At 35.2% G+C, this 19046-nt stretch overlaps 4 protein-coding genes across 7 annotated transcripts; 2 read left to right on the top strand and 2 right to left on the bottom strand.

Annotated features, from left to right (window-relative positions):
- Window positions 1–1031: 1031 nt before the first annotated feature.
- Window positions 1032–2570, top strand: LOC110808931 (inorganic pyrophosphatase 2-like). The gene is made up of 5 exons (XM_022034575.2): window positions 1032–1167; window positions 1316–1488; window positions 1573–1694; window positions 1791–1995; window positions 2082–2570. The coding sequence occupies exons 1-5, from the start codon at window positions 1074–1076 to the stop codon at window positions 2433–2435; spliced, it is 948 nt and encodes a 315-aa protein (XP_021890267.2). The 5' UTR covers window positions 1032–1073; the 3' UTR covers window positions 2436–2570.
- A 658-nt stretch (window positions 2571–3228) lies between these two features.
- On the bottom strand, window positions 3229–8213 carry LOC148266561 (inorganic pyrophosphatase 2-like). Of its 2 annotated transcripts, XM_088219014.1 has the most exons (6): window positions 8071–8213; window positions 7750–7922; window positions 7544–7665; window positions 7243–7447; window positions 6892–7156; window positions 3229–3434 (listed from the first exon to the last, which is right to left on the bottom strand). In XM_088219014.1, exons 1-6 carry the CDS (start codon window positions 8162–8164, stop codon window positions 3346–3348), a joined length of 948 nt encoding a protein of 315 aa, XP_088075140.1. In that variant the 5' UTR covers window positions 8165–8213; the 3' UTR covers window positions 3229–3345. The 2 variants fall into 2 exon arrangements, with proteins under 2 accessions (XP_088075140.1, XP_088075139.1); XM_088219013.1 differs by lacking the exon at window positions 3229–3434 and having other exon boundaries at window positions 6668–7156; window positions 8069–8155.
- LOC110808930 (inorganic pyrophosphatase 2-like) lies at window positions 4333–6082 on the top strand. The gene is made up of 4 exons (XM_088219012.1): window positions 4333–4652; window positions 4995–5116; window positions 5204–5411; window positions 5515–6082. The coding sequence occupies exons 1-4, from the start codon at window positions 4515–4517 to the stop codon at window positions 5890–5892; spliced, it is 846 nt and encodes a 281-aa protein (XP_088075138.1). The 5' UTR covers window positions 4333–4514; the 3' UTR covers window positions 5893–6082.
- ABCC8 (multidrug resistance-associated protein 6) lies at window positions 8069–17508 on the bottom strand. Of its 3 annotated transcripts, none has more exons than XM_088219010.1 (13): window positions 17400–17508; window positions 13420–15377; window positions 13014–13334; window positions 12829–12915; window positions 12051–12665; window positions 11746–11910; window positions 11354–11648; window positions 10842–11056; window positions 10332–10637; window positions 10184–10247; window positions 9720–9959; window positions 9415–9571; window positions 8069–8155 (listed from the first exon to the last, which is right to left on the bottom strand). In XM_088219010.1, exons 1-12 carry the CDS (start codon window positions 17485–17487, stop codon window positions 9417–9419), a joined length of 4509 nt encoding a protein of 1502 aa, XP_088075136.1. In that variant the 5' UTR covers window positions 17488–17508; the 3' UTR covers window positions 8069–8155; window positions 9415–9416. The 3 variants fall into 3 exon arrangements, with proteins under 3 accessions (XP_088075136.1, XP_021890263.2, XP_021890264.2); XM_022034571.2 differs by lacking the exon at window positions 8069–8155 and adding an exon at window positions 9138–9338; XM_022034572.2 differs by lacking the exons at window positions 8069–8155; window positions 17400–17508 and adding an exon at window positions 15742–16458 and having other exon boundaries at window positions 9138–9571.
- Between the last annotated feature and the right edge of the window lie 1538 nt (window positions 17509–19046).

Genomic DNA, 19046 nt, shown 5'->3' with positions numbered 1-19046 from the left:
ACTCTGGTTTTTCAGAGTGAAGAAGAAGAAGAAGAAGCAGAAGAAGGATACTTGGGTGTGGATATCTCGTAGGGGACGATCCATTTGTGTTTCCGCGTGAGAGTGACTGGTCCGGGCCTCAAATAGAGAAGACTCTGGTCTGGTCCCCGTCTAATCTCTGGTGTGAAGTGTAAGTCTAGGAATGGCTGAGCCTGTTGCAGACAATACAGCCCTCCACTAACCTTGCACTACCTTCTACTAATTAAAGTTCAAACACTCTCAAATCCTCATACACATTATACATAATATTCACTAATTCAGACAGCTTTACAGATTTAGTTTTTTAAGAACATATATGTACGTATGTATACGTACTCTCACATGGCAAAATATATACATATATTGACGCACGCAAATTCGCTCGTACAATTTATATTATATACATTACTATACCTTCGCACACAAAACATATATATACACCCCTACACACATATTTTCCAGTTTATATATATATATATTACAATTACATATTAATAAAGCACATGGTGATAGTCGAGTTCTTTTAAAACTCGGAGTTAGAGACCATATGAGACGCAGCGTAATTCTAGCGGAATGAATTGAAAACGGACTTGTATTTACATTCGCATTGTACATATATATGTATATCTCTATATCTCTATATATATCTATATATCATAATTAGGCAACCTTACACATGCAGTGCAATTATTCCGAAGTTTGAAACACGTAAACACTTGAACAGCTCTGAATTCAAAAGAGACAACCCTCTGCGTCAATATAACTCACACACACACACACATATATATATATAATCAGCTGGTCTTCGTTGACTGGAGGGGTCGGCTGGAAGACAGCAATCTTCGGTCGTTTATTACATGTATGCGAAGTTTCATATATATATATATATATATATATATATGTTAAGATGTATATAATCGTGAGTAGTATTTATATGATATCAATGAGATGTATCCTAGTCTGAAACACGTGTTTATATAATGAGTATATTCCTGCCATCACCAAAATTTGTTCTCTTTTCCAGTTAAAAAAAAATCTGATGGAATATTCTTTTAATGTTGCAGGTTCTGAGGAAGGCAGACTCTGGAAGAAGGTGGAAGGCTGTGGCAGACAACGTGACTGGCATTTTAACAACTTACCCGAACATTCGTGTAATATTCCCTTTCGGTCAACCTTCACGAGCATGCTTTCCTTTTCTGATTTCTCCTAAATCCTTTCTGATATGTAGATATGTGTATATATATATGTATGTATGTATGTATTCAATCTCATTCATCTTCTTCTCTTGATTCTCCAGAAACAGAGTTTTCTTGTTTTTCTCAAGAAACTGCAATGGCGAAAATTATTATTGTTTTCGATTTCGATAAGACCATTATCGATTGCGATAGCGATAATTGGGTTGTTGATGAGTTGGGTTTCACTGATTTGTTCGATCAACTTCTTCCCACGATGCCCTGGAATTCTCTCATGGTGAGTTCCATCTCTGTTTCTCATCACCGTTTTGCTCTCTTCAATTTCTTTTCGTTGCCTGATTTTCTGTCCGACGATTTACAGGATACGATGATGAAAGAACTCCATTCCCGAGGAGTATCCATTGAAGACATTGCGGAGGTTCTACAACGGGCGCCGATTCATCCTCGGATCATTACAGCCATTAAATCAGCTCGTGCTTTAGGGTATGTTTATTTACGAGTGAATGAATGATCATCGTCGTCGTCGTCATCTTCTGTGTCTTAAAGACTATATATCTTACATGTTGAGAATATTCTCAGGTGTGATCTGAAAATTATAAGCGACGCCAACACTTTCTTCATCGACACAATCTTGAAGCATCACGGAATATGGGAATGCTTTTCTGAGATAAACACGAATCCGAGTTTTATTGATGAAGAAAGGAGGCTGAGGATTTTGCCTCAACATGATTTCACCAAATCTTCTCATGGCTGCAAAAATCCATGTCCGCCAAACATGTGCAAGGTGGTATGCAAGAACCTTTCAAACAGAAACTACTTCGTTCCCCAAAACAAATTTATTCGTTTCTAATTAGGATTTGGCCATTTTAGGGCGTGGTAATTGAAAGAATCAAAGCAGCGGAAGGCAAGAAAAAGATGATCATCTACCTGGGAGATGGAATCGGCGACTTCTGTCCGAGCTTGAAGCTCGACAATGGAGATTACGTGATGCCCAGAAAGAATTTCCCAGTTTGGGATTTAATATGCAAAAATCGGAGCGCGATCAAAGCAGAGATACATGAATGGGGAGATGGAGAAGAGATGGGGAAGATGTTATTGGGGCTTATAATCAACGCAATCTCCATGCAACGAGAACAGCAGGATTTAACCTCTCCAAGAATGGATTTCAAGTTTCCTCCCACTGTTCTTGACGCATTGCCTAGTCCACTCTCTGTTCCTCATTAGTCAAATTTTGACAGGCTAAACCCAAAATTCACTTCTTCCACGAGAAGAATTTCAATTGCTCTGATATACATACATATATATTGTAGAATCACAAGACCCCCTTAAGAATGATATTTTACAAAAGATTTCTCTCAACCTGTTTTTATACCGAAGAGTATTTGATCAAACTGAAAAATTATTCATCTCTAATTATTGAAATTCTATTTTACAAACTTGAGATTGTATATTTTGCAATTTAAGTATAAATTTCGTGTTAAATTTAGTACTGCATAAATTCAATTCAATCCTAAGAAAAATAAATCAAATTGAAATTTCTTGAGGACTATTTTCGCCATTGAAATTTCTTGAGGAAAACAAAACAACTCTGTTTCTAGAGAATCAAGAAAAGAAGACGAACGAGATTGAATGGAGTAAGAGGTATGCATACATACATATATATATATATATATATATATTACAGAAAGGGTTTGGGAGAGAAATCAGAAAAAGAAAAGCTTGCTGGTGAAGGTTGACTGGAAAGGGAATATTACGTGAATGTTCGGGTAAGTTGTTAAAGGGCTAGTCACGTTCTTTGCCATGGCCTTACACCACCTTCCAGAATCTGCCTTCCCCAAAAAAACCTGCAACATTCCTATTTGATTTTTTGGTCTGTTATGATAAGATTTGTATTAAAAGTTTTAATTTTGTTGTACGTAATTAACTTTAATCAGGTACAGAGCATTGATTGAAAGATATGAATCTCTGGTTATAATCCACCAACACCATTATTGTTTTTGCCAAAATGGTAGACGAGTTCTTGGGGAAAATACATGTATAGATATTACGTTGTTTCTTGAAAAACTAATTTTACAGTTACTTCACCAAAGCTAAAATTTTCATTAGTAATTTTCCTTGGTTAGTGAAGAACGCATTACTGAGGAACTGGTAGAACCTTGGGCAAGGTTTCATGCTCGACGACTGAAATTGTTTTGAACTTGCAGTAATCCCCTGAAATTGTTTTGAACTTTGCACATGTTTGGAGGACAAGGATTAATGCAGCCATGGGGAGAGTTGCAGGGGAAATCGTGATAAGGAAAAATCCTGAGCCTTCCTTGTTCATCAACAAAACCTGGATTGGTGTTGATCTAGTTGCTTCAAATTTCAATTCCATGTTCGTAAAATTCTAAGTTACTTTTCTGTATATTCTTTTCTGAGTTTAAAATATATAAAAATTATTTATCAATATAATTATATTTATATTATTATATTAATTTAATAAATTTTTAATTATCAGGGTATATATAGAATTAATTAAATTAGGTGGAAGTATAATAAAAAATAAATAGAATGCTCGTTAAATACCATCAATTTAGTAGTTTAAAAATTCATTTCAAAATTCATCAGTCAAATACCATTTGTTACCGTTGAAAGTTAAAACAAATATAGTTTTTTCACGCTCGTAAAATGACGTACATTAAAATTCTACCGTTTAACACGATTCAAATAGATGGTTAATAAAAGCATCGGCTTCTATTTCCCTTATCGGCATACGCCACCCATTTGGTTATGTCCACTTAGCTTCCCATCCGGAACCTGTCTCTGATCCAATGTCATAGATGCAACTTGGTGCCCATTTGGTTTTTCACCATTTTGGCATACGCCACCCATTCAATTTCCACCGCACTGCTTGACACTATCCTCATCAAGCAACAGTGCTTGGATTGTGAGCAGCCATAGATTAGGTATCAAGAATTTAGTTCCAAACAGAACTTAATTCCCTTAGAATATTCTTTTGTTCTCCTCCAATTCCCTCCATCATCATCATCATCATCAATTGATACGACTCGAGTAATCAAATCTAACGGCTGATGCCAAACTACACTGTAAAGATTAATATTAGATGCCACCTTACGGTATAATATTCCCTAGCTTCCTCTTCTTCTAACGTGTAATATTCCTTTGGTATCTTGGAAAATGCCTTGTGTGATTCTAACACACAACACTTTATAAATTTGCTCTTCCTCAATTCAATCTTCTCATATCAACACTTACAAAAACAGGAAATACAGGGAGAGTGCCCTTCCAAATTTTTGAAGAGAGATGGCTAGAATTGTGGTTGTTTTTGATTTTGATAAGACGATTATCGACTGTGACAGCGATAATTGGGTCGTGGACGAGTTGGGTGCCACCCGTTTGTTCGATCAACTCCTTCCTACCATGTCTTGGAACCTTCTTATGGTATTTCTCCCCTGTTTTATCTTTTCTACTATTTTTCTTTTATATTGTCGTGTCACTGTCTCTGTCTCCCTTAAATTTATTTAATTTTTAAATTTTCTTTTATTTAATAACATTTTTCATATTTTAAACTCGAGAACAATATACAGAAAACTAAGTTAGAATTTTACGATCATGGAATTGAAATTTGAAGCAATTAGAACTTCCTTTTTTTTTTTTTTCTTTCTTTAGAAAAACCATCTGGTAAATTCTCTAAGTTATCTTTGATCTCCATGGGGTTAATTATCTTATTTATACTTTGATTATGCAGCAGTGATTACTTACAGTATGTTAAACATAATGCAGGATAGGATGATGAAGGAGCTTCACTCACAAGGCAAGACCATGGAAGACATCGAGCAAGTGTTGAAACGAACTCCGATCCATCCTCGAGTAATCCCAGCAATTGAATCTGCCTTTGCTTTAGGGTATATAATTAACCAAATGATTTTCATCACTCAAGCAAGTTTTGAACAGTGAGAATAAATATGTTTTGATTCCTGAGGTATATATAGGTGCGAGCTGAGGATCGTGAGCGATGCAAATATGTTCTTCATCGAAACCATCTTGAAGCATCATGGAATCAGAGATTATTTCTCAGAGATCAACACCAATCCAGGTTTTGTTGATGGACAAGGAAGGCTCAGGATTTTTCCTTATCACGATTTCACCTGCAACTCTCCCCATGGCTGCATTAATCCTTGTCCTCCAAACATGTGCAAAGTAGGCATACATTTCAGTCTTCTTATTTATACGTATGCATAAAGATAGATAAGTAGATATATGTAATGAGTCTGTTCCTTGGTGGGTTTTGATTTTAAAATAGGGTTTGATAATTGAGAGGATTCAAGCTTCCTTGTCCATGGAAGGAAAGGAGAAGAAGAAGATGATATATCTTGGTGATGGCGCAGGGGATTACTGTCCCAGTTTGAAGCTAAACGAAGGAGATTATGTAATGCCAAGAAAGAACTTTCCGGTGTGGGATCTAATCAGTAAAAATACGAAGTTGGTAAAAGCTGAGATTCACGAATGGAGTAATGGGGAGGAGCTTGAATATATCTTGCTGCAGATCATCGACAAAATTTATATGGAGGAAGAAGAGGAGAATATTTGTCAATTGATTTCGGGAGATTACTGCAAGTTCAAAACAATTTCAGTCGTCGAGCATGAAACCTTGCCCAAGGTTCTACCAGTTCCTCAGTAATGCGTTCTTCACTAACCAAAGAAAATTACTAATGAAAATTTTAGCTTTGGTGAAGTAACTGTAAAATTAGTTTTTCAAGAAACAACGTAATATCTATACATGTATTTTCCCCAAGAACTCGTCTACCATTTTGGCAAAAACAATAATGGTGTTGGTGGATTATAACCAGAGATTCATATCTTTCAATCAATGCTCTGTACCTGATTAAAGTTAATTACGTACAACAAAATTAAAACTTTTAATACAAATCTTATCATAACAGACCAAAAAATCAAATAGGAATGTTGCAGGTTTTTTTGGGGAAGGCAGATTCTGGAAGGTGGTGTAAGGCCATGGCAAAGAACGTGACTAGCCCTTTAACAACTTACCCGAACATTCACGTAATATTCCCTTTCCAGTCAACCTTCACCAGCAAGCTTTTCTTTTTCTGATTTCTCTCCCAAACCCTTTCTGTAATATATATATATATATATATATATGTATGTATGCATACCTCTTACTCCATTCAATCTCGTTCGTCTTCTTTTCTTGATTCTCTAGAAACAGAGTTGTTTTGTTTTCCTCAAGAAATTTCAATGGCGAAAATAGTCCTCAAGAAATTTCAATTTGATTTATTTTTCTTAGGATTGAATTGAATTTATGCAGTACTAAATTTAACACGAAATTTATACTTAAATTGCAAAATATACAATCTCAAGTTTGTAAAATAGAATTTCAATAATTAGAGATGAATAATTTTTCAGTTTGATCAAATACTCTTCGGTATAAAAACAGGTTGAGAGAAATCTTTTGTAAAATATCATTCTTAAGGGGGTCTTGTGATTCTACAATATATATGTATGTATATCAGAGCAATTGAAATTCTTCTCGTGGAAGAAGTGAATTTTGGGTTTAGCCTGTCAAAATTTGACTAATGAGGAACAGAGAGTGGACTAGGCAATGCGTCAAGAACAGTGGGAGGAAACTTGAAATCCATTCTTGGAGAGGTTAAATCCTGCTGTTCTCGTTGCATGGAGATTGCGTTGATTATAAGCCCCAATAACATCTTCCCCATCTCTTCTCCATCTCCCCATTCATGTATCTCTGCTTTGATCGCGCTCCGATTTTTGCATATTAAATCCCAAACTGGGAAATTCTTTCTGGGCATCACGTAATCTCCATTGTCGAGCTTCAAGCTCGGACAGAAGTCGCCGATTCCATCTCCCAGGTAGATGATCATCTTTTTCTTGCCTTCCGCTGCTTTGATTCTTTCAATTACCACGCCCTAAAATGGCCAAATCCTAATTAGAAACGAATAAATTTGTTTTGGGGAACGAAGTAGTTTCTGTTTGAAAGGTTCTTGCATACCACCTTGCACATGTTTGGCGGACATGGATTTTTGCAGCCATGAGAAGATTTGGTGAAATCATGTTGAGGCAAAATCCTCAGCCTCCTTTCTTCATCAATAAAACTCGGATTCGTGTTTATCTCAGAAAAGCATTCCCATATTCCGTGATGCTTCAAGATTGTGTCGATGAAGAAAGTGTTGGCGTCGCTTATAATTTTCAGATCACACCTGAGAATATTCTCAACATGTAAGATATATAGTCTTTAAGACACAGAAGATGACGACGACGACGATGATCATTCATTCACTCGTAAATAAACATACCCTAAAGCACGAGCTGATTTAATGGCTGTAATGATCCGAGGATGAATCGGCGCCCGTTGTAGAACCTCCGCAATGTCTTCAATGGATACTCCTCGGGAATGGAGTTCTTTCATCATCGTATCCTGTAAATCGTCGGACAGAAAATCAGGCAACGAAAAGAAATTGAAGAGAGCAAAACGGTGATGAGAAACAGAGATGGAACTCACCATGAGAGAATTCCAGGGCATCGTGGGAAGAAGTTGATCGAACAAATCAGTGAAACCCAACTCATCAACAACCCAATTATCGCTATCGCAATCGATAATGGTCTTATCGAAATCGAAAACAATAATAATTTTCGCCATTGCAGTTTCTTGAGAAAAACAAGAAAACTCTGTTTCTGGAGAATCAAGAGAAGAAGATGAATGAGATTGAATACATACATACATACATATATATATACACATATCTACATATCAGAAAGGATTTAGGAGAAATCAGAAAAGGAAAGCATGCTCGTGAAGGTTGACCGAAAGGGAATATTACACGAATGTTCGGGTAAGTTGTTAAAATGCCAGTCACGTTGTCTGCCACAGCCTTCCACCTTCTTCCAGAGTCTGCCTTCCTCAGAACCTGCAACATTAAAAGAATATTCCATCAGATTTTTTTTTAACTGGAAAAGAGAACAAATTTTGGTGATGGCAGGAATATACTCATTATATAAACACGTGTTTCAGACTAGGATACATCTCATTGATATCATATAAATACTACTCACGATTATATACATCTTAACATATATATATATATATATATATATATATATATATGAAACTTCGCATACATGTAATAAACGACCGAAGATTGCTGTCTTCCAGCCGACCCCTCCAGTCAACGAAGACCAGCTGATTATATATATATATGTGTGTGTGTGTGTGAGTTATATTGACGCAGAGGGTTGTCTCTTTTGAATTCAGAGCTGTTCAAGTGTTTACGTGTTTCAAACTTCGGAATAATTGCACTGCATGTGTAAGGTTGCCTAATTATGATATATAGATATATATAGAGATATAGAGATATACATATATATGTACAATGCGAATGTAAATACAAGTCCGTTTTCAATTCATTCCGCTAGAATTACGCTGCGTCTCATATGGTCTCTAACTCCGAGTTTTAAAAGAACTCGACTATCACCATGTGCTTTATTAATATGTAATTGTAATATATATATATATAAACTGGAAAATATGTGTGTAGGGGTGTATATATATGTTTTGTGTGCGAAGGTATAGTAATGTATATAATATAAATTGTACGAGCGAATTTGCGTGCGTCAATATATGTATATATTTTGCCATGTGAGAGTACGTATACATACGTACATATATGTTCTTAAAAAACTAAATCTGTAAAGCTGTCTGAATTAGTGAATATTATGTATAATGTGTATGAGGATGTATATATAATTACCCTTAACACGTGTGAATGTATATGTATAGTTATGTGTGAGTATAATTGTGTCTGTTCATTTTTCCGCACGCCAATTGTTCGATCAAATTACTCAATCTTTCAGCATGGTGAGTTCTTGCACCATCTTCGTAGCAGCAATATGTATGGTAAAACCAATGTTTTCTATTTGATGGTCTAGAATTTGAAGTACATGACAGAGCAGAATTTTGACGCTCACGATGCTGCATAGTGCATATAATATATATATATATATATATATATGCTTTTACTACACGTTCAAGAGAAGATATGCCTGGCAAAGCCTGTAATTATTCGTCGTTTATTTTCTGTCTTTTGAGGTTAACTGCACGCCATTAGCAGTCTGTTTAATGATTACTTTCTGGCATTGCTTATGAATTGTCTCGAGATTGAATCCATACCATTAGCTTTGACTGAAATCAGCTGAATGGGAGTGATAGTTGTCAAAACTTTGATGAGATTTGCTTTTGCGACTGGCCCAATATTCAGCTACAAGCTTGGAGAAGGATGAATTAGTCTCCATGAGCTTTAGTGGCTCATCGTACTCCACCAGTTTGCCTGCAAATAAAACCAACTGAAGACTTACTAATCCATAAGGTAGCACCAAAATAATAAAAGTGCAAGCCAGATGTACCTCAAACTGGAACTTGGCACTGTATGTGTATATAGTGTGTGTTTGTGTTTGTATATACAGAGGACAGCATACCAAATGACAGGACCATGACCGTATCACTGTCTATAACAGTTGGAACTCTATGAGCTACAGTTATGATTGTGCACTGTGAGAATTCCTGCTTGATAACTCTCTGTAGAATGGCATCAGTTGCCGAGTCAATTGAGGCTGTTGCTTCATCTAGTACAAGAATTTTGTTTCTTTTTAGCAGCACTCTTCCGAGGCAAAACAGTTGTCGCTGCCCAGCGCTCCAGTTTTCACCATCATCACTCACTGTTGATATAACAAGAAGCAGAAAAGGATGACCACCCTTCAACCCAAAATGCAGCAGGTAACAGTTTTATAAAATGTATGCCACAGGATCTGTTAGTTTAGTGCATCTTATTGTTTCAAACATAAAATGCAATACAATAGCTAAGGAAATTTTAGAAGTAACATTATGTTTCCAGTCTCCTAATCCTAACCCTGTAGCATTTCATGTATCACAACTTACTTACCAGATGAATCTAATTTATTGGGTAGGCTGCAAATTGTGTCCTTTAGCTGACACTTCTCTAAAGCCTGCATATGATATCTTGTAAGTTGTTAAGAATGTTATATTTAACTTCAAACAGTATAGAGTACTTGCTTTGTTTTTGCACTAACCTGCCATATTTCATCGTCTGAGAAAAGTCCTAGAGGATCTAAGTTAGTTCGAACACTGCCCCGGAAAAGGGTTGGCTCTTGAGGGATGATACTGAGTTTCATTCTCAAATCCTTTAAACCCATACTGCATATATCAATTTCATCTATCAAAATGTGACCACTAAGAGGTTCTACCAGGCGAAACAAGGCAGTAATTAGTGTAGTTTTGCCACTTCCCGTTCTTCCCACAACGCCAACTCTAGTCCCTTCCTTAAACGTGCAAGTGATTCCTTTCAGAACTAATGGAGCATTTGGACGATATCTTATCTGACACCAAGAAGAAGAGAAAACCATTGAGTACGAAATGTGGATGAAATTAATTATCAATAATAAAAGCTATCTCTAAAAGATCATTTAACTAGTCTTCAGCATTCCATATACCTTCTTTCAGCATTTGAAAGAAAATAAATACCCTTGTTTTGGAGGAATTGCATAATTGTATGTGAAAACTATGTTAATTAAGGTATTCACCTTTAGTTCTTGCAACTCAATCCTACCCTTGGAAGGCCATGAAGGTGGTGGCCTTCTGTCTTCCACAACTGCTGGAGGTTCTGGTGTTATGTGCATGAACTGTTTGATTCTTTCGACGGAAATAATGTAGTTTGACAAGTTACAATACCATCTAGTAAAGAAAATTTGAGATCCACTGAGTGCAAACGCATAAGAGAGAGAAAGTCCCACAAGCCCTGCAGGTGAGTAGAAAAAAACATTAATGTTACATTTAGTTTAGCGTTAATTCTCTAGAATCAGAATAGAATACAATGGATAAAATTTTGATTCTCTTCTCAATTTTATACCTAATTCAAGCTCGCTTCATTTACTACCTTTGACAAGTAGGAAATGAAACTCATCATTCTAGAATTTGACAGAAGAAAAGAGTTTGTTTAATTAAGAACCACATATGGAATTTGTAATTAAATTCTACAGTAGATTAATTAAGATCTAGGGATCGAAGGAATACTGTAGTAGCGAGCTAGTCTTACCCGGAGGTACTAAGCCCCTAGGGAGTAGAACAAGGAGGAAAGTAACAGTAAATAGAGTCAGATTCTGCAGTGTCTCTATTCTCAAAACTTGCCACTCTAAGGCTGCATTTGAATGAAAGAAAAGCGAAGCATCTGTGTCAACAAGCATTAAATAATTTTTGAAGAATCTCTCAACCATGTCGAAAGCTCGGATTGTAACCACTCCAAGTGACGTCTCAGCTGTGTAATTCATAACTGGAGCTTTTGTTGTTCCATTGATCCTCATTAGCTCCCTTGCAGAGGCTAAATAATAGTCCTTTTAGCCAAAAGGAGTACCATGATCAGCTATTTCCTTTTACTAGGATGCAATTAAACTAAAAACACGTCTAAGGGAATACGTCTAAGGGAAGCACCTGAACATATTTTGTTGCTATCATAGCTGGAATTGCTACAATGAGAACTTGCCATGTGACAGAGGCCATAATTCCAATAGTTGTTACAATCTCCATGCCAGAAGCAGCCACAAAGATAATTGAGTAAGGTACATCAAAGTCCACAACACTTAAATCTGATGAAGCCTACAAATAGAAATTGTGGATTTTAAGTTCAAGACACTTGAATAATTGGCGGTTATCATAGATTAGTTGTTTCTCTGAATTAATAAATAAACTATTTGAGCTTCCAAGCTGATAGTAATGTTCAAGAAGAGAAATCTTACTCGGGTCAAGATCCGCCCAACTGGGGTAGAGTCGAAGAAAAGCATGGGAGCTTTAAAAATTGCATTGTTGAAGCTGGAAAAGAAAGTTTTGGAGGCTCTTAATCCTAGATGAGCAATAAGATTAGACTTGACATATGTGAAAAGGGCACCGAGCATTGAAATTGCAGAATAAACACCAATTAGCATGGCGCTACTGATTTTAGGAACTTCAATGCCAAAAGCTAGCCAGTAAGTTGAAAGAGCCTGAAGAGCAACAAAAGCAGCTTGACCCAATAAGCTGAAACATAGAAGCAATGATCCTTTTGATACAATCATATAATCAATGAAGGCCTTCCATCCACTATCACCAGTCTCTTTTCCTTCTTCTTCTGTTAATTGCACTCCTGGCAGACCTTTTATTAAAATATCCTGGTTGCTGTTCTCTCTAACAGAGTTGCCATCCTCTTGCTGAACAATATCTGTTTGTCGATGTTCTTCTTCGCTTTCAATTATTACAGGAGAATTTTTTACGGTTATTGCATCTTTGTGAGCATTTACAAGCCCTTCAAATGCAGTTCTAGCCATCAACAGGTCTTGATAGGTTCCTGCTTGAGTGATTTCTCCTCCCTCCATAACCTATAAAAGACCAATATTGTTGCTTGATTAATTGATGTGCATACAGAAACGAATTTGCAGTTGAAATTATATATTAAAACTTAATGATAAGAAATTGCACGAGTGAACTATTTATATATTTGAATAGAATGCATGTTAATATGTTGAGCTAAATTCTTGTTACCAAAATTCTGTCAACTTCTGTCAGAAACTCCACTTGATGAGTCACTAGAATGACAGTTTTCTTTTCTAGAGCAGTCATGATGTACTCCTGGAATTGCATTGATCAACATGAGTAAGGTGCTACAAGGAATTTGAAACTCTTGCATTTTATGCTTTTGGAAGAAATTTGGATTTTATTGGTCTTACCTTGAATAGAGTGGCTGCTGTACGGGCATCCACTGCACTGAAAGGATCATCAAGGAGATAGATATCAGCATCGTTATATAAAGCTCGAGCAAGTTGAATCCTCTGCTTCTGTCCTCCACTCAAGTTAAGTCCTCTCTGACCTATTTCCGTGAGATCACCATGGTCAAAACTGTCAATATCCTTTTCCAAAGCACAGGCTTTAATTGCTCTTTCATACTTTTCACCGTCCATTGATTTTCCATACAATATGTTATCACGAACTGTCCCACTTTGGATCCAAGAAGTCTGGGAAACATAAGCAATGGAACCAAATACATTCACCTGTTTCAAGTACCAAAAGATTGAGATTAGTAACATAAAGTAATAAAACATCATGAAACTCCTGTTAATTGTTTGATTAACTTACAGTTCCTGAAACTTTAGGAATCTCTCCGAGTATAGCATCCAATAATGATGATTTTCCTGCCCCAACTGATCCGCAGACTGCAATTTTCTGTCTCCAGTCTATTTTTAAATTTATCTCTCTCAGAGTTGGAACCTTTACTTGTGGATCCCAACTGAAGTTACCGGATTTTATGTTAATGCTTGTATCAGATTTCTCAAGTTTGATTCTCCTTATTTCATCATTGCTTAGCTCATCCTCAAGCAAAAAACCATTTATCCTATCAAAAGATACTTTTACTTGGATAAGATTAGAAAGAGCCTCGGGTATCACTCTGAAAGGCTCTCCCATGATCCTCAATGCAGCAAGAACTGAGAAGATGGTGCTAGCATTAAATGGAGCACTCTTGAAGAGAACACATCCTAAGAAGATAATTGCGGATATGACAGTTGGGGACATCCAGTACACAACACCACCATAAGCTCTTATAAACTGTGCTTTAGTCAGCCACTTAAATTCATTAGCGCGTCGTAATTCGATCGACTTCTTGAATTTTTCTTCCCATGATTGTAACTTAATAATTTTCATACTGTTGAGGATTTCAGAGGTTGCTCGAAGTCTTTCGTCTTGCGCTATCATGAGTTGGCATTGACAGTTCTTTAAGATCTTCGCAAATGGCACATTTAGGAGTCCACAGATGAAGATAGGGAGCAAACCAGGAACAGCACCAAGACCTACTACTCCAACAAGCACACCAATAGATAAGAAAAGCTGCAACGTGAAGCTCCATAATGAATGGAACCACCAAAGGAATTCTCCCATTCGATACGCATCAACTGCAATGTAGTTGACAATCTCTCCAGTTGAGTGCCTTCTCCTCCCCAAGTTGGAAAGCTTGAGCTGCTTTTGATACACTGCCACCATTAATGCAGATCTCATTCTCATTCCTGACCTCCTTGAATTGAAAAACCAATGTCGCTGCGACAATGACTCAACTATTTTGCAAAGAATTAGGCACCCCAATATAAAGATACCTTCATGTAAATCTCCCTTATCTCCATTCGAATAGTTGACAAAAGCATAGAGCAAAAGAGGAAGAACTACTACAGCAATTGTTCTGAAGAAAGCACATACTGCTATCACTATATTCTCCTTCAAGTAAACTTTTCTTATGGCCTGAATGACCACGTTCCCAGTATTGTCTGTTCTTTTGTTTCTCAAAATTGAATGCCACTCTCTAGCAAACTTTTGGTAAGCTACATCAGCCACATCTTCGCTAACTAGAGAAGGGATATCTTCGAGTCCTAAAGGTTTGGTGTAACCCAAAGAAAGCAAGGGATTAAGCCAGGAAAATGTCAATTTGCTGAGAAAATTAGCCTGGGATAATTTTGTGCTGTTGCTTGCAGTTTTTTCAACTAACAGAGGCTCAGATAGACTACTGTTCTCCCTGATATGTTCAAAAGAAAAATGACTGAAGCTTCTAAAAGCACAGAAGAGAAGCAGAAGGTTTACAGGCCAGGTTAGCATGTCAAAAACTTGAATGCTACGTGTTCTTAACAAAATTTCAATGTTGAGGGCTGTAACCAACAAAGAAAATGACACCCACCATATAGATACAAGAATTTTGATCCATTTGGATCTTTTGACTAGCAGGGAGATTACAATAGAGATCCAAACTAGTCCTCTGAAAAAGTATATTGCCCAGGCCAAATTATTGAACCCTCCATGACCATGTAACAGCAGTTCCCATAAACCTATACCAGTATAAGCAATGCCTGTAAAGACACAACAGATTGCAGCACCGACAAATGCCCAGTTCCTTGTATTATTGCTTCCGATACTTTCATGTTCTGTGACACAACCTACAAGCAAGAGCAGATAGAAGATGGAAAGGAACAGCAGGTTTGCAATGTCTATGATTGTTCTTTGTGTACAATAAGAACCCAAATTGACTTCTCCCTCACAAATCCAAGAGAAAACTCCTGCATATCCATGAAAACCAGATTTCATCAGATTCATCCTGATTTCTAGTTTCATCCACATGTATTAAAACTTTCTAGTGAAGCTTCACTTAATGGTACGTATGAATGTCTGTATATTCTGTTTAGCCTAACAGACTGAAGAAACTGAAGTATATTTAAGCTTAGTTTTGTCAGATGGTGATTCTTACAACTTGATTTAAAACTTATATTTCTCCCTTTTGTTAGGATCAATCACCATTCTGGAGCTAAAGACAAAAAGAAGAAAAAGAAACAAGAAGAAGAAGAAGAAGAACATCTCCAGGCAGAAAAGTCTTATACTCATGCAATCACATAAATAAGAGCTTTACAAGACATTGGAAACTACCAAGTGAGTTCTCCAAGGAAGCCATAGTTGTCCACTGTCTTGCCCCACACAACAAGACTTTAGTTAAGAACCTCAATATCAAGTCACTTCCAAGTGAAAGCAATTTTCTTTTTTATTTTTTTAAACTCAAATCAATCAACAATGCACCAAGGAATCTCTGCATATTTTCTTTGTTGATCAGCTCTTCCTTTCTCTCAAGGTAAATCTTTGTTTGTTCTCTTATAATGCATATGTCCACGCACTACAAACTGAAAGATATTTGGGGTGATGGACCAACTTTATCCCTACCTGATACACTTCATTGCAATCGCATATCACTTTTTATCTTCCTAAGCTACAGCCAACCAGGTACATGACAATTCTTGTGTTTTGGGTGAATCAGCACTTCCATTTTTTTTTCTTACATGATGCCGAGACACATATTGGAAATTTTAACTTCAGCTAGAAATTAGGTGGTGATAAAGTTAGCTTTCTGAATTGGGGGTAAAATAATTACAAAACTAGAGAGAATTTTCTTCGTTTGAAACTTTCTGTTTATCGTTTTTCCAAGAAGAAGAGGAATGAGAACAGAAGAAAGGAGAAAAACAGTGATTTGAAACTCTCTTACTTTATGATAAGATGGTAAGAGGAATATAATTGATGGATTATCAGGGTCCATTAGACTTATAAACAACATTTATTGCAACGACAGAGTAATGTGCTTATGGACAATCCATGAAGGTGTAGGTGACCAACCAATTGCAACAGAACGCATTGATGGCCTTACATCATCATGATCGAAATATAAACTGAAACCCATCTTTTATGTACAGAGTATATATCTACTAGTAGTCAGGGTATTCTTGAATCATCTTTGTGCACTGAGACTAAATTATTTCTTATTTTAGTCAGGAACTTGATATATAAGTCAGTATGTACTTATCAATATGAACTGATTATTTTGGTTTATATATATAAATACTTCCATATTATAGTTTAGTTTTTCTTAAAAAAAAAAACAGGTAAATGACACAAGTTTTTGCCTGTATAGCAGCACTTCCAGCCATTGGTAATCAAGTAGAAACTGTCAAGGCAGAAGCAACCTGATAGCAAGTAGACTCTATTTTGCTTTACAAGATATGAGTATTAAGCAGTCTTATTCTAATACTTTATATTGTAATACAAATCTCTTTCAAATTATTCACAATGATGTTTTTCATGAACATGTATAATAAATACATTGAAGTTGATGGTCACCTTATTTGTCATTATATTACTCAAAGCACTCTCAACTTCATTTCAATATCTTCATTAGCATATACTCAGAAAGTACATGTATTTTTGAAAAGATTCATATTGGTGCTTGTACAAATTCCAGTCCTTACACAAATTTTCACTGTAAATGTGATTTATACTTTCAAATTTTGTCTGAATTAGTCACTACCCTCCATAATATTTTTAACACTAGTCCACTTGGAGCTTTTTTCTTGTCCATTATGTCCAAGAAAATGTCAAATTTATCATTTTATATATCTATATATATGTATATCCTCATATTAAAATACAAAACATATCATGTAGAAGGAGAAGATTGTATAATATCTTCAAAACACCATATTATCCCAGCATAAAATACAAGACCCAGCAAACTGATTGGATGAAGGGTGAGAGAGTTTTACTTTGCCTTTGCTTCTTGAAGAATTTGTGAGCCAAACAGAAAACAAACACTGTCTTCATTTTGTCAGTGACTTCTAGGTTTTGAGCCATTTTTGGAATTTAGGGATTGGAGTTAGGGTTTGTGAGGGAATTATATGACAGATTAGGTAACAACACACTGAAAGTTCCTCTCTTAAACATGGTGTAATATTTTGTTAACAATCTCATTACTTATAATAATTACCCATATAAAAATGAGGAAGAATCAAATATAAGTAAGTGAAGACAGGAGGAAAGGGACAACAATATGTATGTACACATTTTCAACCAGAAAAGTAAGATGTGATCCATCATTACCCATTATTATATATTGAAAGTTTGGTGATTTTATATGAGATGTTTGTATAGAAATTGCATGATGTCAATAATTAAATCTAACTTTTTAGCACAAAGATGAAACATAAATAATCACAAGTTTGAACTCCTTCACTTCACTTTAATTCATTGCATGTCCCTCATTCTTATATTCGTATTAATATTTGTTGCTCCAATAACGTTTTTTTTAAAAAAAAAAATTTAAGTTATCGATTCTAAAAGTTTAAATTGAAATTAATGAAGCAATTAGTTTAAACTTTCGTATAATGTTAATAACCAAATTTTTTTCAAATCACTCATACTTCAATTAGAATTTTACGAAAAATTAAGATGCACTATTGAAGGTAGATATAGAAAATAACACTGAGTGACTGACATTTTTTCTTAAACCTAAATAACAGATACCTTTTTGAATAACAAAACACGATATATTTATCGAGAAGTGCATAATTATATGGATACGATTTTTATTATATAATTAGACAAACTGAATCGTTTTTTTGTGGATTCTTAGTTGAAATTTTTGTAAATGGGTTTTCGGGTCTTCCTTTATCATTTCATCTAATTGGAAAAGTTTCTCTAATTGAATGAATTTTTTAAAAAATCTCTCTTTTTTTTTTAATTTCGTTCAAAAAAGTTTGGAATTGCAGAATATTTCACCGAGAGAATGATTATGATTCCTTAAAGATAAATAATTTTATTATTTTCTTTCTTCTTGTTTAATTTGAATTTTCTTGTGGTAGATGAAACGTGTCTATTTCTCTTTTAACTTATATTTTTTTAAGAGAATACAATTTGATTTGTTCTTCTTTATCTTTCTTCTTTGTTTTTTTGTATGTGATTGAAAATTTTGACCGAAAACAATCTAAATACTTTTTATTCTAATAATTTAAAATTTATAACAATTAATTAATTTTAATTGTTAATTAAAATTTGGCAAAAGAAGATTATGACAACAATTACTTACCATAATATTATATTAAAATATACTCCTCCTTGACCCCATATCTACATAAGTATATGACCTTTCTTTGTTGGCAAGCACCATAAAAAGATATGAACCCTTCAACTTTTCCCTACTTATATATATATATATATATATATATATATATATATATATATATATAACCAACTAAGTACTAACATTCATATCTTTGAGAGCCCAATGTAAGTCCAATTATTGAATTTTATTATAAATATAAAGTTTACAACTCGTGAGTATATTATTAATTGTCGGTAACTAATTTATAATATTTGATTTAATTAAATTGAATATTTAACTTATTAATATATGA

Source organism: Carica papaya, chromosome 4 (genome assembly GCF_054855325.1).
Source record: "Carica papaya isolate Zhongbai chromosome 4, ASM5485532v1, whole genome shotgun sequence".
In the NCBI taxonomy this organism is placed as follows: domain Eukaryota; kingdom Viridiplantae; phylum Streptophyta; class Magnoliopsida; order Brassicales; family Caricaceae; genus Carica; species Carica papaya.
Note: the sequence above shows the minus strand (reverse complement) of the source record. Positions and strands in the feature narration are given on the sequence as shown.